Source organism: Lepidochelys olivacea (assembly GCF_965140295.1).
Source record: "Lepidochelys olivacea isolate rLepOli2 genome assembly, chromosome: 1".
NCBI lineage: Eukaryota > Metazoa > Chordata > Testudines > Cheloniidae > Lepidochelys > Lepidochelys olivacea.
Window position 1 is genome coordinate 163,086,647 of NC_140411.1, and position 19,495 is coordinate 163,106,141.

Below are 19,495 nucleotides of genomic sequence, written 5' to 3' on the forward strand. Positions count from 1 at the left end.
TCTTTATGATCCTGTCTCAGCTCAAAAGTTCAGTGATCTTACGCACTAGGGAACTTGAGAAAGTCTAGCTTTGATCATTGAAGAATTAAACTGGATATTACTTTCATGTTCTGTTGAGAAATAGGTTTGTTCTTTTTTCAGAGGTCCCCAAATTTATTCTTAAAACTCTACAAAATTCAACAACTTGAGTAACTATATTACATTATTTTTGTCTTAACTTTTCCAGATGCTAAAAAGGTCAGAAGTTACTTTGATGTTTTCCAAGTCATCTGCTTTACCAGAATAGCAAATATGACCCTTCCCCAACTACCTTATTATGTCACTACTAGGTGTTTGGTTGACAAGAATAACTTTTATTTATCAGGCTTTTAATGGCTTCATAATGTGTATCACAGAAGAGAACAGAGAAACATTTAAATTTAAACATGAGAGCTGGTTGGAAAGTGGGGGTTTTTTCCGCTGAAATTTTCAGTGAAAACAAATTATAACTTTTCAGATAAAAATTGAAAACTAAACCAAAATATTTCTAGTCAAAAATGCTATTGCAGTGACTAAGAGGAGCTGTAGTTTGAATGTCTCATGTTTCTGTTCTCTTGTACAGGCTAGGCTCTTTGGTCTCCCTTCTTGGGGAGGGAAAGTAGTGCATCATAGGAGTCCTGGTCCATAAAGAAGAATGGGGTCATGAGAAAACCAAACCACATCCCCACCATGAGACACACAGCAGCATTTCTTGAATCAAATTGTTTCAGATTTCAACTGAAAACATTTTGGTTTTCAGGTGTCTGTTTTTGGATGAAAAATGTAAATTTTCCATCAAAATCAGACACTTTTAATGAAAGATTTTGTTTAATTGAAATCCCAATTTTTTGATCAGCCCTAGTAAACAGCCATCTGTAGTCTCATTAAGTGATAATCCTATATAAAGGTAGCTCTTATTCTATCATGAGTTGTTAAAGAGAAGTGAATCTAACAAGGAGTTCTGAAGCTTGAGTTGAAAGGTACTGTAGGCTACAATACTACATACTATTACAAATCAATAAATGTAAGAAAATCGTTTCTTGTTTCTACTACATAGCACACTATGAGTCACCTACTCTTGGTGATAGATAATAATAAAAAAAGACCCATGAGCATTAATTTGCAGTAGTATATTTCAGTGGAATCTGTTTGTAACCACAGTGATGGATTAAAGACAGATCCAGTCCTCACACTCCAAAAGGGCACAGACCACTGTGTTTGCATTATGGATTATGCAAATGATACAACATTCTGTCATCTTGACGCAAATATAACATCAATCCAATTCATTTGTCCCCATGTTAACAAAGTGGCACCCCTGGAAAACCCATAATTTACAAAAGGAACATTTTCTGTGGGATATAGCATCCCTTGCTTCATTCATTAAATGAGTAAAACTCCTCCCTTTCTGTTGGCAGCTAGACACTACAATATAGCCAAAATCCTTCCCTTCCTCTGTGAACCCACTGCCCAACTCTGGTTCATTAGCTAGGTGTTTTCTAATTTGCCTACTGCAACCGCATGTTCTTAGCCCTTCTCTACCTTATGGCCTAGCCATCCAAAGTGCTGCTGCAAAGATCATTTTTCTCTCCCATTATTCTGACCACGACTTCCTCTTTCCTCAGTACTTGCACAGCCTTCCCTTCCATTACTGCACAAAAGCATAGCTCACCTTCAAAGTTTCCCATAACTCTGCCTTCATCCACTCCTACCTGGCCTCCCACTTCTTCTGATTCACTTCTGACTGCTCCTTTTGTCTCCTTTGCTGATATATCACCTTGAGATTTTTCTCCTACCACTTCATGTGCCTGGAACAGCCTCCCAATTAACATATATAAAATCCCATCTCTGGCTGCTTTCAGAACAACTTCTCAAAACACATCTGGTTTGATGAAGTATTCCAGCTATAGTAGCTACATGCCACCCTATGTTTGCCTATAGAGTACCCGTATCTGTTGTTTGTGCTGTATCATGCTCCACTTGTGCTGTTAGATCTGCAGTTCTTTAGAGCAGGGATTCTGGTCTTTGACAGCAGCACTGTACAAATAATACATTCAAATTATGGACCACATTTAGAGATTACAAGTGGCTTAGTAGCTTGGAGGTATGTGTATTGCTTGTGAAGACAAATGACCTACCTTCAAATTCCACAGAAGCCCCATCAGGTGGATGGAGATAGGGCTCCTATAGGACTTCAGCCTACATGAGCTAAATGTTTCTTCTGACCTTCACATCTGTGAGTTTAAGTTATATATCTGTAAGCAGGTGTAAGTTATACACAAAGGAGGCAGAAGAGAGGGACAAGGAAAACAACTAACTGAAAATATAAGGTGTGGGGATGTATCTTATCCTTTTGATGCTTTTCCTGCCCCAGTTCACCCCCTCTTCCATCTCCTCTTCATGTAAACTGTACCACCTTAGACTCTCTTGTACTGACTTACTGATGCATAACTTACATCACTGGGAAGAATGCAAAAAAAGCAAACCAGTGTTGGCATTAAGACAGAGTAACAGACAGCAAGACCTGCCTGAATAATTCAGATGGACTTTCAGGACCAAAGAGTCATGGAAATAAGGGATAAAAAAGACCTGTTAAACCATCTAGCTCCATCCCCTACTGAAGTGTAGTCTCACCAATCTAACGCTGTACAGGACTCGCAGCTCCCTAATCCATGATGAGATCTAGCTACACTTGCAAGTTAAGAGTGCATTAAAGCAGCCCCTGGCGCCCTAACTCCCGGTGTGTCCATACTGGCAAGGCACGTAGAACGCCCGGACTCTGCAGCTGGAGCACTCCTCGTAATCCACCTCCACGAGAAGCATAACGCTTACTGCGTCCTGGCTGAAACGCCTGGGTGTCAGTGTGAATGAGGTGTTGCATTACTGCACTGTGATTGTCCTCCAGAAACGTCCCATAATCCCCTGAAGTCAAGTGGCCACTCTTGTCATTGTTTTGGAATCAGCTGTAGGAATGCGGATATCCCCTTTCAAAGCTCTGTTTCTGACAGCCAGCATGCTTATCTGCTCTGGGACAAAGCAACCATTAGTGTGGAATGCTGCTGCTGTGAGAGAGAGAGGCAGGGGGGTCTGCTGACACACTCTCAGCACCTCAAAACACACTGTCTCTCCCCCCACATACACACAATATACTCCCTGTCACATTCTACCCCTCTCCCCCATTTGAAAAGCACACTGCAACCACTTGCATGCTGGGATAGCTACCACAATGCACTGCTCTCTGTTGCCTTGCAAGAGCTGCTAATGTGGCCATGCCAGTGTGCTTGAATTTGACAGTGTAAACACATGGCAGCGCTTTCCCTGCTGCGCTCTCCGAAGGCTGGTTTAACTCCCAGGGCTCTACATTTGCAAGAGTAGCCATGCCCCTAGATGAATTTACTTTTAAGGTGAGTGCACAGCTGTTGAAAGACTATACTCAAAGAGTTGTAATCAATGGTTTGCTGTCAAACTGGGAAAGTGTATCTAGTGAGGTCCAGCAGGGGAGAGTCTTGGGTCTAATACTACTCGATATTTTCATTAATGACTTGGAAAATGGAGTGCAGAGTAGGCTTACAAAATCTGCAGATGACACCAAGCTGGGAGGCGTTGCAAGCACATTGGAGGATGGAATTAGAACTCAAAGTTACCTTGATAAACTGGAGAATTGGTCTGAAATCAACAAAATGACATTCAATAAAGACAAGTGTAAAGTACTACACTTAGGAGGGAAAAATCAAGTGCACCACTACAAAAATTGGGAATAATGGGGTAGGTGGTAATACTGCTGTAAAAGATCTGGAAGTTATACTGGATCACAAATTGAATCTGAGTCAACAATATGATGCAGTTGCAAAAAAGGCTAATATTCTGGGGTGTATTAACAGGTGGGTTGTATGTAAGTCACAGGCTCTCCTTGCACTGGTGAGGCCTCAGCTGGAGTACTGTGTCCAATTCTGGGCACCACACTTTAGGAAAGATGTGGACAAATTGGAGAGAGTCCAGGGAAGAGCAACTAAAATGATAAAACTTTTAAAAAACCTGATTATGAGGAAGAGTTAAAAAAAACTGGGCACGTTTTAGCTTGAGAAAAGAAGGGTGGGAGCTGATAGTCTTTAAATATGTTAATAGCTGTTAGAAAAGGACTGTGATCAATTTTTTCTCTGTGGCCACTGAAGATAGGACTTGAAGCAATGGGCTTAATCTTCAACAAGGGAGATTTAGGTTAGGTATTAGGAAAAACTTTCTCAATATGAGGATAGTTATGCTCTGGAAGAGGCTTCCAAGGTAGATTGTGGAATCCCCATCAATGGAGTTTTTTAAAGAAAGGTTGGACAAATACCTGTCAGGGATGGCCTAGGTTTACTTTGCCCTCCTTCTGCACAGGGCAGGTGGACTTAATGACTTCTCAAGGTTCCTTCCAGCTCTCATTTCTATGATTCTACATGTATGCAACTCCAAAAATGGTACTGACTGTTTTTAGTAGCACATTTCATTGTAAACGCATCCAATTCCCTGTCCACTGTCAACCCTACATCTTTTGTAACATCACTTTGATCTTCCAAAATTGTATATGTTTCTTAATTCTACCATTGTTTCTTAGTGACACTTGCATTCCCTGAGAATTAGCCAATAACCAATAGAAAAAGAGACAAAATTAGAGCCATACACTGTCACCACAAGCCTCTGACAGATGTCTTTGTCTTTCGTCTTAACATTTTCAAAGTTACTGATCACCCACAAATTCCACTGATTTCAACCTGAGGTCTGGATGCTCAGCAGATTCTGAAAATCAGGTCCATTGTTTTCTAAGGCTGAGAAACAATAGTCAGTCTGTTGTTCAGGCCTTTTTTATATATTCCCATGTTAACCTTTCAGCTCCTACAGCCTGTGTTTCTAAGCAATGTACTTTAACTGATGTTTTCAGAGGTTATTGCCCTCTGTGGCACTTTCACCCTTGAACAGTAAAAGTTACTGTAACAGCTTAAAATGATTAACTAGTTTCATAAGACTGTCTAAAGTATCTAGAAGTAAATGGTTTGTTTTGTTTTTGTTTTCTAGCTATTATTCAGAAGCTTTCCAAGAGAAATGGGTTCTACAAAATCTACAGAGAACCACTCTTGGAAATGTAAGTCTACAAAATCATGACTACACTCAGCAAAAACAAAACTCCTTTACAGGATACTGTTGGAAGATATATCATTGGGACTGCTCCATTGAACTGGTTTCTGCACTCCACTAAAGGACAAACAAGGACAAATGGCATCAGGGTAGTATTTTCAAGTTCTCCACCACACAGGAGCACTGAATATGATGTTGCAAAATTGATGCAAACATTATTTTGAAGCCTTGAAACTCAAGTCACAATTTGTCTATTTATATTGGAAAGAAATAAATCAAGACCAAAGGGCAAATTTTCTGTTTCAGAAAATCCAAATTTACTGTGCAGTACATTCTTCAATTGCAACAACACTCCTGAAAAGGGATGAACTCAAAGGGCCACATATCCTCAAATCCTGTAGTCACACTCACACTATTGTGTACGGGAGATGCAAAAGGGAAGAGAAGTATGTAGCTTTAAGTATGTTGGTAGAATTAGTTCAAGAAGAGCAAGGATATGAAGAAAAATAAGAAACTGTTGGGGGGAAAGTAAGCATAGTAAGCACAACTGCACTATTGTGTTTGCCTTTTAATTTATTTGAAGTTGAGTTTAGTGCTCATGAATTCTAGCCGACTGATCTCACCGGAGGCAAAGGCCTGAATCTCACGTGCACCAAGAGCTCTTTACACCACTCTGGCAGTGTAAAGGGACCTTAGTGGGGATGAAAAAGAACAGGCTGAAGAAAATTGTTTATCCATAGTGTACTGATAACAATGCAATATTGTTAATCTATCAAACTATACTCTTAGCCCAGCAGAAGAATCTGTCCTATCTCGGGGCATCTCCGTCTGCCCCTCCATCCCCACGAACATGATACAGTTCTGTGGTGACCTAGAATCCTATTTTCAACATCTCCGACTCAAGGAATATTTCCAACACACCTCTGAACAACGTACTAACCCATAGAGACCTTCCTACCAAGACTACAAAAAGAAGGATTCTGGGTGGACTCCTCCTGAAGGTCGAAACAACAGACTGGACTTCTACATAGAGTGCTTCCGCCGATGTGCACGGGCTGAAATTGTGGAAAAGCAGTATCACTTGCCCCATAACCTCAGCTGTGCAGAACACAATGCCATCCACAGCCTAAGAAACAACTCTGACATCATAATCAAAAAGGCTGACAAAGGAGGTGCTGTCATCATGAATAGGCTGGAATATGAACAAGAGGCTGCTAGGCAGCTCTCCAACACCATTTTCTACAAGCCATTACCCTCTGATCCCACTGAGGGTCACCAAAAGAAACTACAGCATTTGCTCAAGAAACTCCCTGAAAAAGCACAAGAACAAATCCGCACAGACACACCCTTGGAACCCCAACCTGGGGTATTCTATCTGCTACCCAAGATCCATAAACCTGGAAATCCTGGATGCCCCATCATCTCAGGCATTGGCACCCTGACAGCAGGATTGTCTGGCTATGTAGACTTGTTCGTCAGGCCCTACGCTATCAGCATTCCCAGCTATCTTCGAGACACCACTGACTTCCTGAGGAAACTACAATCCATTGGTGATCTTCCTGAAAACACCATCCTGGCCATTATGGATGTAGAAGCCCTCTATGCCAACATTCCACACAAAGATGGACTACAAGCCATCACGAACAGTATCCCCGATAATGTCATGGCAAACCTGGTGGTTGAACTTTGTGACTTTGTCTTCACCCATAACTACTTCACATTTGGGAACAATGTATACCTTCAAATCCCTGGCACTGCTATGGGTACCCGCACGGCCCCACAGTATGCCAACATTTTTATGGCTGACTTAGAACAGCGCTTCCTCAGCTCTCATCCCTTAATGCCCCTACTCTACTTGCGCTACATTGATGAGATCTTCATCATCTGGACCCATGGAAAAGATGCCCTCAAGGAATTCAACATGATTTGATTTCCATGGTTTCAACAATTTCCATCCCACCATCAACCTCAGCCTGGACTAGTCCACACAAGAGATCCACTTTCTGGACACTATGGTGCTAATAAGCGATGGTCACATAAACACCACCCTATACCGGAAACCTACTGACAGCTATTCCTACCTACATGCCTCCAGCTTTCATCCAGACCACACCACACGATCCATTGTCTACAGCTAAGCTCTATGATGCAACCGCATTTGCTCCAACCCCTCAGACAGAGACAAACACCTACAAGATCTCTATCAAGCATTCTTACAACTACAATACCCACCTGCTGAAGTGAAGAAACAGATTGACAGAGCCAGAAGAGTACCCAGAAGTCACCTACTACAGGACAGGTCCAACAAAGAAAATAACAGAACACCTCTAGCCGTCACCTTCAGCCTCCAACTAAATCCTCTCCAATGCATCATCAAGGATCTACAACCTATCCTGAAGGATATCCTATCAACCAGTCCTTGCTTACAAACAGCCCCCCAACCTGAAGCAAATACTCACCAGCAACCACACACCACACAACACAACCACTAACCCAGGAACCTATCCTTGCAACAAAGCCCGTTGCCAACTGTGTCCACGTATCTATTCAGGGGACACCATCATAGGGCCTAATCACATCAGCCACACTATCAGAGGCTCATTCACCTGCACATCTACCAATGTGATATATGCCATCATGTGCCAGCAATGCCCCTCTGCCATGTACATTGGTCAAACCGGACAGTCTCTACGTAAAAGAATAAATGGACACAAATCAGACGTCAAAAATTATAACATTCAAAAACCAGTTGGAGAACACTTCAATCTCTTTGGTCACTCGATTACAGACCTAAAAGTTGCAATTCTTCAACAAAAAAACTTCAAAAACAGATTCCAACAAGAGACTGCTGAATTGGAATTAATTTGCAAACTGGATACAATTAACTTAGGCTTGAATAGAGACTGGGAGTGGATGGGTCATTACACAAAGTAAAACTATTTCCCCAAGTTTATTCCACCCCCCCACCCCCCACTGTTCCTCAGACGTTCTTGTCAACTGCTGGAAATGGCCCACCTTGATTATCACTACAAAAGTTCCCCCCTCCCGCCCCCGGCTCTCCTGCTGGTAATATCTCACCTTAAGTGATCACTCTGGTTACAGCGTGTATGGTAACACCCATTGTTTCATGTTTTCTATGTATATAAATCTCCGCACTGTATTTTCCACTGAATGCATCCGATGAAGTGAGCTGTAGCTCATGAAAGCTTATGCTCAAATAAATTTGTTAGTCTCTAAGGTGCCACAAGTCCTCCTTTTGTTTTTGCCTGCTCTATGTTCTTCCACTTTTACTGGTGAAGCAGCACTTCACATGCTGTGCCATTTCAGTCTTTGACTCTCTTGTGAGACTGCCGAAAAGGACCAGTGTGGTGGCAGTGGTTTTTATGGTGTAACATCAGTATACCAGGAACGGCGCTGAGGCCAAGGGCATGTTTCAGATGGGCCACTAAAGAGTGGCCAGATGGAAATCAAAAGTTTCCTGATCAAATACTTATTTCTTGAATCACCCAGTCCCCTGTATTCACTCAGTGAAATGTTATGCAAATGGTGCCTCAGTTAATTTCTTCCTAAGAAAATGAATGACAATTACACATGTGCTAGAACATCTAAGCATCACCACATATACACCAGGGCCAAGGCCTTATTTATATGAGGGACAATCTGACTCACATTTCCACGAAAATCACAGAAATCACATTGGCTTTTCTTCCATTATTTCTCATATTTTTTTCCTACGCTGGCTGCTTTTGTAGTTTTGTGTCATGTCTTTTTAGGGGGAAGGGGGCGTATTGTTAATAGATTTAGCATCTAGGAAGTTAGGGCAGATGCTTTTGTGGATGGCTGCAGGTAGCTAAGGCCGCAGGGAAGTAAGGACTGTTTGCTGAGGCTAGAGAATGACAGTGGATTCACCAGCTGAGAGGAAAAGCGAAGATGCTGGGAGTGGGACCAGCCAGTGGTGCATTATAATCAGAGCTTGTCAGACAATTGAGGGGAGGGTTCATGGAAAATGTCAAAAAAACAAAAAAAATTTTCGTTTTCATTGAAATTTTCCACAGAAAATGTCGCCTTATTGACCCCCCTCCCTAAAAGAAACAAAAAACCCAACCAGTTTGGACAAGAAAACAGTTTTGATGAAAAATGTTCAGCCAAACGTAGGTACAATTTCCATGGCTCTGCCGTGACTAAATTTGCCTTTATCTCCCAGGAGCAATTATTCTTGATGTGATGAATTGTGCCTATTGTCCACAAAGTTATCTAAAAATGACAGAGCTGGTGGAAAGATTCAAAAAAAATATTTTTTATGAGATTGTCCAATTTTGTGATGGAAAAAGGGGAGCAAGTGTGATGAAATATTTATGATGTTTTTCCATGTTTTTTCCACCAGCTCACTCTAATCCACTTTTAAGTCAGAAAAGCAACACATACCGCATTTTTAACAACATGCATTGAATTAAATGTGCTGTGTTGTACATTGGTCCATTACAAATTACACTCATTGTTTCAACAGATAGTCCTTATTATTAAATATCCTTAATAAAAAAAGTGTTAAGTTCAGATAAAAAAAGTGTAGATGACAATAAGACTTGAGAAACTGGATGTTTTGTAAAAGCTCTGCTCTAGGAATTATTTCGGGGAATTTCTATGGCCTGTGCCATACAGGAGGTCAGACTAGATGATCACAGTGATTCCTTCTGGCCTTGGAATCTACGAAACTAGTGAAGAGGAACAAGCTGTGATTTAATCTGGTATGAAGCACTTGAGTTGAAGCTGTGGAAACAAATTGAATCTAACCAGGTCATACTAGTGTGCCATTGCTGATCAACACCTTATCACTTTCGATTTATAAAGGAAGTTTAAAAGCTCTGTCTACCTTTTACACTTATTTAAAAATACCAGGCATACAGCAAGTCCAGCTGCCAATCCTCACTACATAACAAAAGTAAACCAGCCAAGCTTTTAAAAAAACAAAACAAAAAACAGGTGAAAATATCTCACCCTTCTCAGCTGCTAATCCTCAGGTGTCCCCATCCCTCCCTAAAAGCCAGAGGGAGAAAAGAACTTTGTAGCATGTCCTGAAGGTCAACAAATTGGGCTCTTTTGAACCAAGTGGGGAGCAAATTCCTTAGGGACCCTCCAGGAAAGTAACACACCCGCAACTCCTTTGCTCCAGCTTGAGCACCTCTGCAGGTTTCAGCTGCAGCATCTGTGGAACAGGCTAAGGAGGCGGGAGGAATCTCTCAAATAGGCATCTCCTAAGCCATTTACAGCTGCATAGGCCAAAATTAACATCTTCAGTTCCACAAAGAAATCCAAAGGATGCCAGTGTAGTTCCCAGAGCACCAGTGTAATATGGCATCCCATGGTGAAATGTACAGGGAGGAAAAAGATATTCTTAAGACTTAGGGTATGTCTACATTACAAAATTAGGTCGATTTTATAGAAGTCGATTTTTAGAAATTGATTTTATAGTCGATTGTGTACGTCCCCATTAAGCGCATTAAGTCGGCGGAGTACATCCTCAATACCACGGCTAGCATCGACTTACGGAGCAGTGCACTGTGGGTAGCTATCCCACAGTTCCTGCAGTCTCTGCTGCCCATTGGAATTCTGGGTTAAGCTCCCAATGCCTGATGGGGCAAAAAGATTGTCGCGGGTGATTTTGGGTACATATTATCAGTCGCCTCTCCCTCCCTCCATGAAAGCAATGGCAGACAATCGTTTCGCACCTTTTCCCCTGGATTACCTGTGCAGACGCCATACCATGGCAAGCATGGAGCCTGCTTAGCTCACCGCTGCTGTTGTGAACATTGTAAACACCTTGTTCATTATCCTGGAGTATGTGCAGAACTGGGTTAAGAGACGCCAGCATGAGGACAATTGTGATGAGGACATGGACACAGACGTTCCTGAAAGCGCAGGATGTGGCAAGTGGGACATCATGGCGGCAATGGGGCTGGTTGATACAGTGGAACGCTGATTCTGGGCCCTGCAAACAAGCACAGACTGGTGGGACCGCATAATGTTGCAGGTATGGGATGATTCACAGTGGCTGCGAAACTTCCGCATGTGTAAGGCCACTTTCCTTGAACTTAGTGAGTTGCTTTCCTCCACCCTGAAGGACAGGAATACCCAGATGGCAGCTGCCCTGACAGTTGAGAAGCAAGTGGTGATAGCCCTGTGGGAGCCTGCAATACCTGACTGTTACCGGTCAGTCGGGAATCAGTTTGGAGTGGGCAAGTCTCCTGTGGGGACTGCTGTGATCCAATGTGTGTTTCTCCAATGCAATCACTGACATTCTGTTATCACGGGTAGTGACTCTGGGAAATGTGCATGTCATAGTGGATGGCTTTGCTGCAATGGGTTTCCCTAACTGTGGTGGGGCAATAGATGGAATGCATATCCCTATCTTGGCACCAGACCACCTTGCCAAGCAGTACGTAAACTGCTAGGGCTACTTCTCAATGGTTCTGCAAGCACTGGTGGATCACAAGAGACATTTCACTGACATCAACGTGGGATGTCTGGGAAAGGTGCATGATGCTCACATCTTTAGGAACTCCGGGCTGTTCGAGCAGTTGCAAGAAGGGATTTACTTCCCAGACCAGACAATTACCATTGGTGATGTTGAAATGCCAATAGTTATCCCTGGGGACCCAGTCTACTCCTAGCTCCCATGGCTCATGAAGCTGCCCACAGGCAGCCTGGACAGTATTAAGGAGCAGTTCAACTATAGGCTGAGCAAGTGCAGAATGGTGGCAGAATTTGCCTTTGGACGTTTAAAAGCTTGCTGGCACTGTTTTCTGACTAGGTCAGACCTCAGCGCAACCAACATTTCCATTGTTATTGCTGCTTGCTGAGTGCTCTATAATATCTGTGAGAATAAGGGGAAAACGTTTATGGCGGAGTGGGAGGTTGAGGCAAATCACCTGGTGGCCCATTTTGAGCAGCCAGACACCAGGGCAATTAGAAGAGCATAGATAGAGCTCGACCACATCAGAGAGGCTTTGAAAACCAGTTTCATGACTGGCCAGGCTACGGTGTGACAGTTGTGTGTGTTTCTCCTTGCTGCAAACCCGCCCCCTTCATTGATTTTAATTTCCTGTAAGCCAACCACCCTTCCCCCTTCGATCACAGCTGGCAAAGGAAATAAAGTAACTATTGTTTTAAAACCAAGCATTCTTTCTTTATTAATTAAAAAAAAAGTGAGATAACTGACAAGGTAGCCCGAGTGGGGTGGGGTGCGGGAGGAGGGAAAACAAGGCCACATTGCTTATTGTAGCCACACTACAAATCAAAACTGTTTGAATGACAGCCTTCTGTTGCTTGGGCATCCTCTGGAGTGGAGTGGCTGGCTGTCCGGAGCCTCCCTCCCCCTGCGTTCTTGGGCATCTGGGTGAGGAGGATATGGAACTTGGGGAGGAGGGCAGGTGGTTATACAATGGATGCAGTGGGGGTCTGTGCTCTTGTTGGCTTTCCTGCAGCTCCAACAGATGCTTCATCATATCCCATTTGCTCCCCCCCCCATTAGCCTCACCATCGCCTCCTGCCTCTGCTCTTTGCACTGACTTAATGCTTTTACGGCCTCTGCCACTGAATGCCTCCATACATTCAGCTGCACCCTATCAGTGTGGGTGGACTGCATGAGCTCAGAAAATATGTCATTGCGAGTGCGTTTTTTTCGCCTTCTAATCGGTGATAACCTCAGGGACGGAGATGATGGGGGAGCATAGAAACATTTGCACCTGGGTGGAGATAAAAAGGGAGAGTAAAATGTAAGATGATACATTTCGAGTACAAAAGGGAGACTCTTTCACAGCGAATCATGCAATTTACAGCAGACAGCACATGTGCTTTAGGTACAAGGTCGCATTTTCCCTTTTATATTGAGCACCTGCCGGTATGGTGACACATCACACACAGCTGGGCAACAGAATTCGGTTTCCAGGCAGCCATGGTAAGCCAAAGGGTACGCAGGGTTGGCTTCTTACACCTTCATAACATGCGGGAATGGTTTCAAACTGCAGCACCCTCCTTTCCCATAGCAAGCAATACTGGCTGGATTTGCCGTTTAAAAGGAGGGGCTGCAGTTTTGGAGTGGATGTGCAGTGCATCCTTCCTGCCATCATGTGGCTATTCTCCGGGATGATCCCTTTTAGCCAAGCGCAAAAAACCCAGCATGAACGGGGTCCTTTTACTGTTCCCTTACAAAAATTCCCCTATTTCAACCAGGTGATCATGAATGATATCACTCTCCTGAAGCTGACACAAAAAGATAAAGACCGAATGTTGCTTGAATGCAACCAAAACCCAGGACCATTCGCTGCCATGCTTTGTGCTGCAATGATTCCAGACTACTTGCAACTGGCTTGGCATGGTAAAGTGTCCTACCATGGAGGACGAAATAAGGCAGCCCTCCCCAGAAACCTTCTGCAAAGGCTTTCAGAGTACCTCCAGGAGAGCTTCATGGAGATGTCCCTGGAAGATTCCCGCTCCATTCCCAGACACGTTAACAGACTTTTCCAATAGCTGTACTGGCCGCGAATGCATCCCAAGTCTTTAGGGCAAATCAAACATTAAACACTATTGCTTTTAAACCCTGTACTGTAGTTACAAATGTGCACTCACCAGAGCTGCCTTCTCCAGCTTCAGGGTCGGGGATCCCGCCTTGGGAGGGTATTGGCTCCAGGGTGATGAAAAGGTCCTGGCTGCCGGGGAGAACGGATTCACCACTTGCCTGCTGCACGTTCTCCTCCTCTTGCTCCTCATCCTCATCCACAAAATCCTCCTGCGTGTTGCGTGAGACCTCCCCCCTTGCAGGTGTCCACAAACAGTGGTGGGGTAGTGGTAGGGTCCCCCCTAGAATGCCATGCAGCTGATCATAGAAGTGGCATGTATGGGGCTCTGACCTGGAGCGACCATTTGCCTCCTTCGTCTTTTGGAAGGCTTGCCTGAGCTCCTTAACTTTCATGCGACACTGCTGTGTGTCCCTGTTGTAGCCTCTCTCCACCATGCCCTGTGCGATTTTGGCATATATATTAGTATTTCTTCTTTTTGACTGGAGTTTGGCCTGCACAGATTCTTCTCCCCATACAGCAATCAGATCCAGTGTTTCCCTTTTGGTCCATTCTGGAGCTCATTTGCGATTCTGGGGTGACTGCATGGTCACCTGTGCTGCTGAGCTCATCTCGCTGACCAAACAGGAAATGAAATTCAAAATTTCCTGGGGCTTTTCCTGTGTACCTGGCTAGTGCATCAGAGTTGAAAGTGTTGTCCAGAGTGGTCACACTGGAGCACTCTGCGATAGCTCCCGGAGACCAATACCAACGAATTGGGTCTGCATTACCCCAAATTAGACCCAGCAAGGTCTATTTTAGTGCTCCTCCCCTCGCTGGGGACGAGTATAGAAGTCGATTTTAAGAGCCCTTTAGGTTGATGGAACGGGGTTGGCTGTGTAGACACATTCATTTTAAAATCGACCTAACACGGCTAAATTCAACCTAACCCCGTAGTGTAAACCAGGGCTTGGTGACTTTACAATCACAGAATTTCCATAGTTTCACGCAGGTGGGAGGATGGGCTTTACCTCATCACTCAGCCTAGTGGACCCTGGAACATCTCAGGTGATCATCTTGCAGAACTCAGTAAGTCTGAATGGAGCACCTGCCCCTTCATGGTATTCCTTGGCCCCAGCATTGCTCCACTCTATACCTGAGGTGTAATCATGGTCTCACTGAAATCAGTGGGAGTTTTGCCACTGATTTCCTGGAGTCAGGATTTCACCCTGGACCATAACTACACTCCCTGAAGTGGGCAAATATGAGCGGAGCTGAGTTTTTCAGAAACTAACTCTGACCCTGCAATTGCACAAGAGTTTCCATTGGCCACTAGGGGAATTATGATACACAGAGCCACCCTTTCTAGTTTTGCTCCCTTTCCACCTGGCTATGTCTTCCAACTTAGTGAGCCTCAAAATATGTGCTGTCCATGCAATGGACTTTCACATGTTCCTGGGCAAGGAACAATGCTGCTGATATTCCTTCCCCCTCCCATATGAAGAATTTATCAGCTGGTTTGGGCTGGTATGCGTTGCATTGAATCCTATGCATGTCTAGATACCGAGAGAATCATTTGGCCTTTCACTTTAAACTCATATGCAACAGTTATAAGAGTGCTGTCTTTTTCAACTGTGCCATTTACTCCGATAGTGCACACTCTTGTCTTAGCTCCAAGCCTTTTAACATATTAGTAGCACAGATATACAGAGTTCTGAGGTGATCCTGGAGTCTGTAGTAACTCATTCAAGTAACTCATGAATGCTCTTTCACGCCAGTGAGTTAGGGACATCACAGCAGGAAGGCAGCTTTCAAATACTTGACATTTAATGGATTCAACTCAGATTAGAGATTTTGAATTTAACTGTTTGAGGGTCCAGTCAACGTTTTCCCTAATTACATGTATATTTTTACAGGCAATAAGATAAAGATTGCCTGACCGCGACCTCCCGACAAAATAAATACAAACCCATCAACCCACAATTCACTCCAGTTTTTCCACAAGCTAAAAGAATCCAAGTTTATTTCAAAATGTCCTGAGGTTCAGTGTGCAAAACGATTAAGTTTAGTTTTTTGGTCTCTACCTGTACCCAAAAAATACAGCTGGTCTCTGCTACTTGTATGTGTCAGGAAAAAAAACAGGGGTCAGAGCACTTTTTGTAAAATCTGTGCAAACCCGAATTTCAGCTCCAATCAGTATTGCGAGCGGATGACGTGGTTGTTTTTCTCCTTTGCATGAGCAACGGAGGTAAAAAGCACTATTTGTTTTTACTTGAAAGGCTATCAAAAGTAACGGGACTGAAATGTTAAAAGAGTGAAGCCCAAGTCATCTGTTGCATTTTTTGTCTCTAGTCCATGCCTAATTTACCCACATGGAATTCTTTTGGAAGTTTTGGTCTCCTCAATGCTCCAGTTTGCAAAAGTGATGCCAGTTTGTAATGTACGACCAACTGCACTAAGTCATGTTTTGAGCCTTTCTTCCCCACATAAGCTGGTTACCAGAGAGTGCAGAGAGCCCAGAGCAACATTTTACAACAGAGAAAAATAAAGCCGTTTCTGTAGCAGCTCTCTGTTTTGAAAATGCCCCTGCTGCCTCCCTGCTTTGAAAGAAGAAATTGTGAGTGATGATATCAAATCAGAATTAAAAAACAAAAAAAGTTGAGGTTTAAGGTGGGCACTCGGACACTAAGATGAAGAGGCCTCTAGAAATGCCTATACATATAAGCAAAGTGAAGTGGAGAAACAATGTTAGTTATAAAGATCATATAACTCTCCATTGTTCATGTAGAAAAGCTAGTTTTGTTGCATTTTCACACCCTACATGACATGGGAAAAATAATTTAACTACAAATATGTTCAAAGCAGAAATTCTACAGGAAAAATAATAGTGGGAAGGTACAACTAAGCTAAACAGAAGTAATGGGGAATTTGCAACTCAGATGGGAGATTCTGATTGTTGACAGTAAGTCATACTCGTTATACACTTAAGGAAGAAATATAAAGACACCATCCAGGAGCTGGGGGAAAGTGCATCGTGCTCTCCAAGTCAGAATTGTTTACATTCCTATACCTACCACAGAACACTTACAAACCCTTATTCAGATATGCACCAAAGGTTTTTAAATGTTTCGGTCTAGTTTCCCACTGTGGAAACAAAAACTGATTTCCCCACTGGAAAAGGAGAAATAACTGACTGAAAATTAACAAAAGCAGATTTTTAACAGAACAAAAATCATTAAAAATGTCTTCAGCAAAACACCATAACAGGAAAAGTCTTCCAAAGATAACTCTTGTATTATCCCCTAAGAGACCAAAATACTACCCCCCACTTTAAACATAATGTTTGGAATATTGTATCAATAGGAAGAATAAAACATAACAGCTTTTGCTGCACCATCACTAAACTGCTTTGTAGTTCTATTTTTCACATGCAGACATGATCTAATAAGCAGATTTTCTCTTGCAGATAGTTTCTGGAACAATACATTATTAAAATAGTTAAAATAGGACAAGAATGGACTCATTAAGCTTTACTTGAAACACAACGTTTTCAAACCTCTCTTAAGCACATATGCATTTTTTTTTTTAAACCGATGACTTCTTCTTACCTGTGAAAGATCAATGTTCAGATTCCTTACTAGATGTTATTGTCATGACAGGTCAAACAACTCTTTATAAAAGAATGAGTCTCCTTTAGGTACAGCACATATGTATGTTTTAAACACTCCTCCTCTATTCCCCTAAAAAGTCTTCCTTAATTCACTGTCAGTCAAAAACAAGTTGGTAAGAGTCTGAGTTGGAATTACCTGAAGGAGGAAACCGGAGAGAGAGGGAAAGGAATCTGAGAGGAGATTCGGTGATGTCAGCAGTATGTCTTAAGGAAATCTAGAGTTGAGCCCAGCAAACTTTATAACTACAATAGCACTCAACAACCCAGTTACGTGGTAAGCAAATACCTGCTTAAAAGGAAACTGATGTACTTTTAAAGAATGTCAGTTAATCTTTGAAGAAACTTTAGCCACACTGAGCAAAGTCCCTCAAAGGCCTTCTTGCCGAAACAAATAAGCTTTGCACATGTGAAAAAAAAAAAAAAAAAAAAGAAGAGACCCAAAAAAAAAAAAAAGTCAACATTATTGATGATCCCCTTCCTTCTGGCAAAAAGGAGACTGAAACCCATCTGAAATGAATTTATACCAGGACTATTTTAGCACACTGAACCATAACAATCATGGTCATAGCTGAAATCCCTGAACACTAATGTTTCCAAGCTGGTTAGCCACAACAATATTTCTTTTTGATGACTTATTCTGAGCTTTCCTGTGGGCCATTTCTTCTGTTATTTACCAGATGCAGAAAATAAAGCAAGGTGGTAGAGATTTGATTTGGGGAAAATTTGGATGCTTCTGAATGTGAAGAGTGAGTGGTGTAGGTGTTTTGCCATACATAACCCTTCTGAAGTGCCTTAGGTGCTACTTTCTTGTTTGATGGGATTCCCAGAAGTAAATCCCAAAAGCAGAAATGCAAGGGAAGACATTACAGCACTGGAAACACTGATCTGCTGGCTCTGGGATATTGTTCTCTGACATACATCCTCCCAGATGCATGGCTTCACGGAATTATGTCACAGCAAGCCAGTCCAATGCAACAGATCATAGAGACAAGCAACCATAGAGACTTCTGAGGGAGCACTTGATGCTAGATTGATCTTGCCCCCTTTAGTGTTGAGGTGCAAGAGGTGTTTTAAGTATGGGTTTTTACTAACAAAATCACAACCATCTCACTTCAAAGAAAACACACTAACAGAAACGAAAGCTCTTTTTTCCACAGTGGCGTTGGTAAACAAACAATCATGTCATCGATATGCAACCATAGGAAACTAGAGGCCTGGAATTCTGCCTTCATGTGGTTAAGTATGTAGGCATTTAGGCAGTTCCAGCAGGCAACAGCTGTTTTAAATTTAGAAGGACATAAGTAAGATGTGATTTTATCTCTTTGTCGAAGACAAACAAACTTCACACCACTCACACATACACTCCTCCCCCAATTCTTAGACATGTGGCACGGAGTGTCCCTTTATTAATTATTATGAGAGACGGAGCTGGTAGCTACCCCTGTATTTAGGTTGTCTAGTGCCTTGCATTATAAAAAGAGTCCAGTGACCTTTTTTTTGAGATGCTGTAACTTTACCTTTGTTTGCAGCAGGCCTTTGGAACTGGGCAGGGATAAAACCCTTGAGCTAGAGAAATTCCATTCAGGGTTAGCTGAGCTATGAATGATTAAAATTGCTATTTCCCGGCTCTGACTTGTGTTCCTCAGGAAAATGGTGGCAGCTTGCTAACATAATAACAATGTGAATATACTAAAGTGTCAGGCCCACAGTGCCACTAATGCAGCACACGCTGCACTGGGAAAGCCTGGTAGCTGCCAAAGCCAGTATAATGGTGGGTGGGGTGGAAAGAGAGGCAGACTGGGCTCTCATCAGCCCTTGCACATGGTTTCAGCATCCTAGCCTCCCTCTGTGGATATCAAATGGGGCAGCAATTCCTCCAACTCCCAGACAGTGAGGAGAGAGAAAGAGGTGGCTGAGCTCTCCCACCAATCACACCTTAGACCCAGAACATGCACCAGCAACAGATTTCCTCTGAGGTAAGAGCCTTCTCCTGCTGTTAACTGATGCAGTTAGCCTTGTATCTCAAGTGCAGTAGTCTGTACTGCAGTGCTGAAGGTTCAGAGTTCACACCCTGTTAATGATGCATGATGATATATATCTACCTTTTCCCTTCTTAGAAAAACCTAGAAAATTACTTGCA

At 42.8% G+C, this 19,495-nt stretch overlaps 1 protein-coding gene across 9 annotated transcripts in view; it reads right to left on the bottom strand.

The window, feature by feature from the left end:
* Nucleotides 1-17,623, bottom strand: part of KCNJ15 (potassium inwardly rectifying channel subfamily J member 15) — a 44,710-nt gene extending 27,087 nt beyond the window's left edge. For 3 of the 9 annotated variants that reach the window (XR_014710042.1, XR_014710043.1, XM_084617948.1), the window contains exon 1: nucleotides 17,492-17,623. Coding sequence is in view for 1 of the 9 variants with exons in the window: in XM_084617947.1 (XP_084474073.1) it covers nucleotides 10,877-10,905 (29 nt within the window). In the remaining 8 variants the exon portion in view is untranslated. The other 6 variants (XR_014710044.1, XR_014710045.1, XR_014710046.1 and 3 more) reach the window with 6 other exon arrangements.
* Between the last annotated feature and the right edge of the window lie 1,872 nt (nucleotides 17,624-19,495).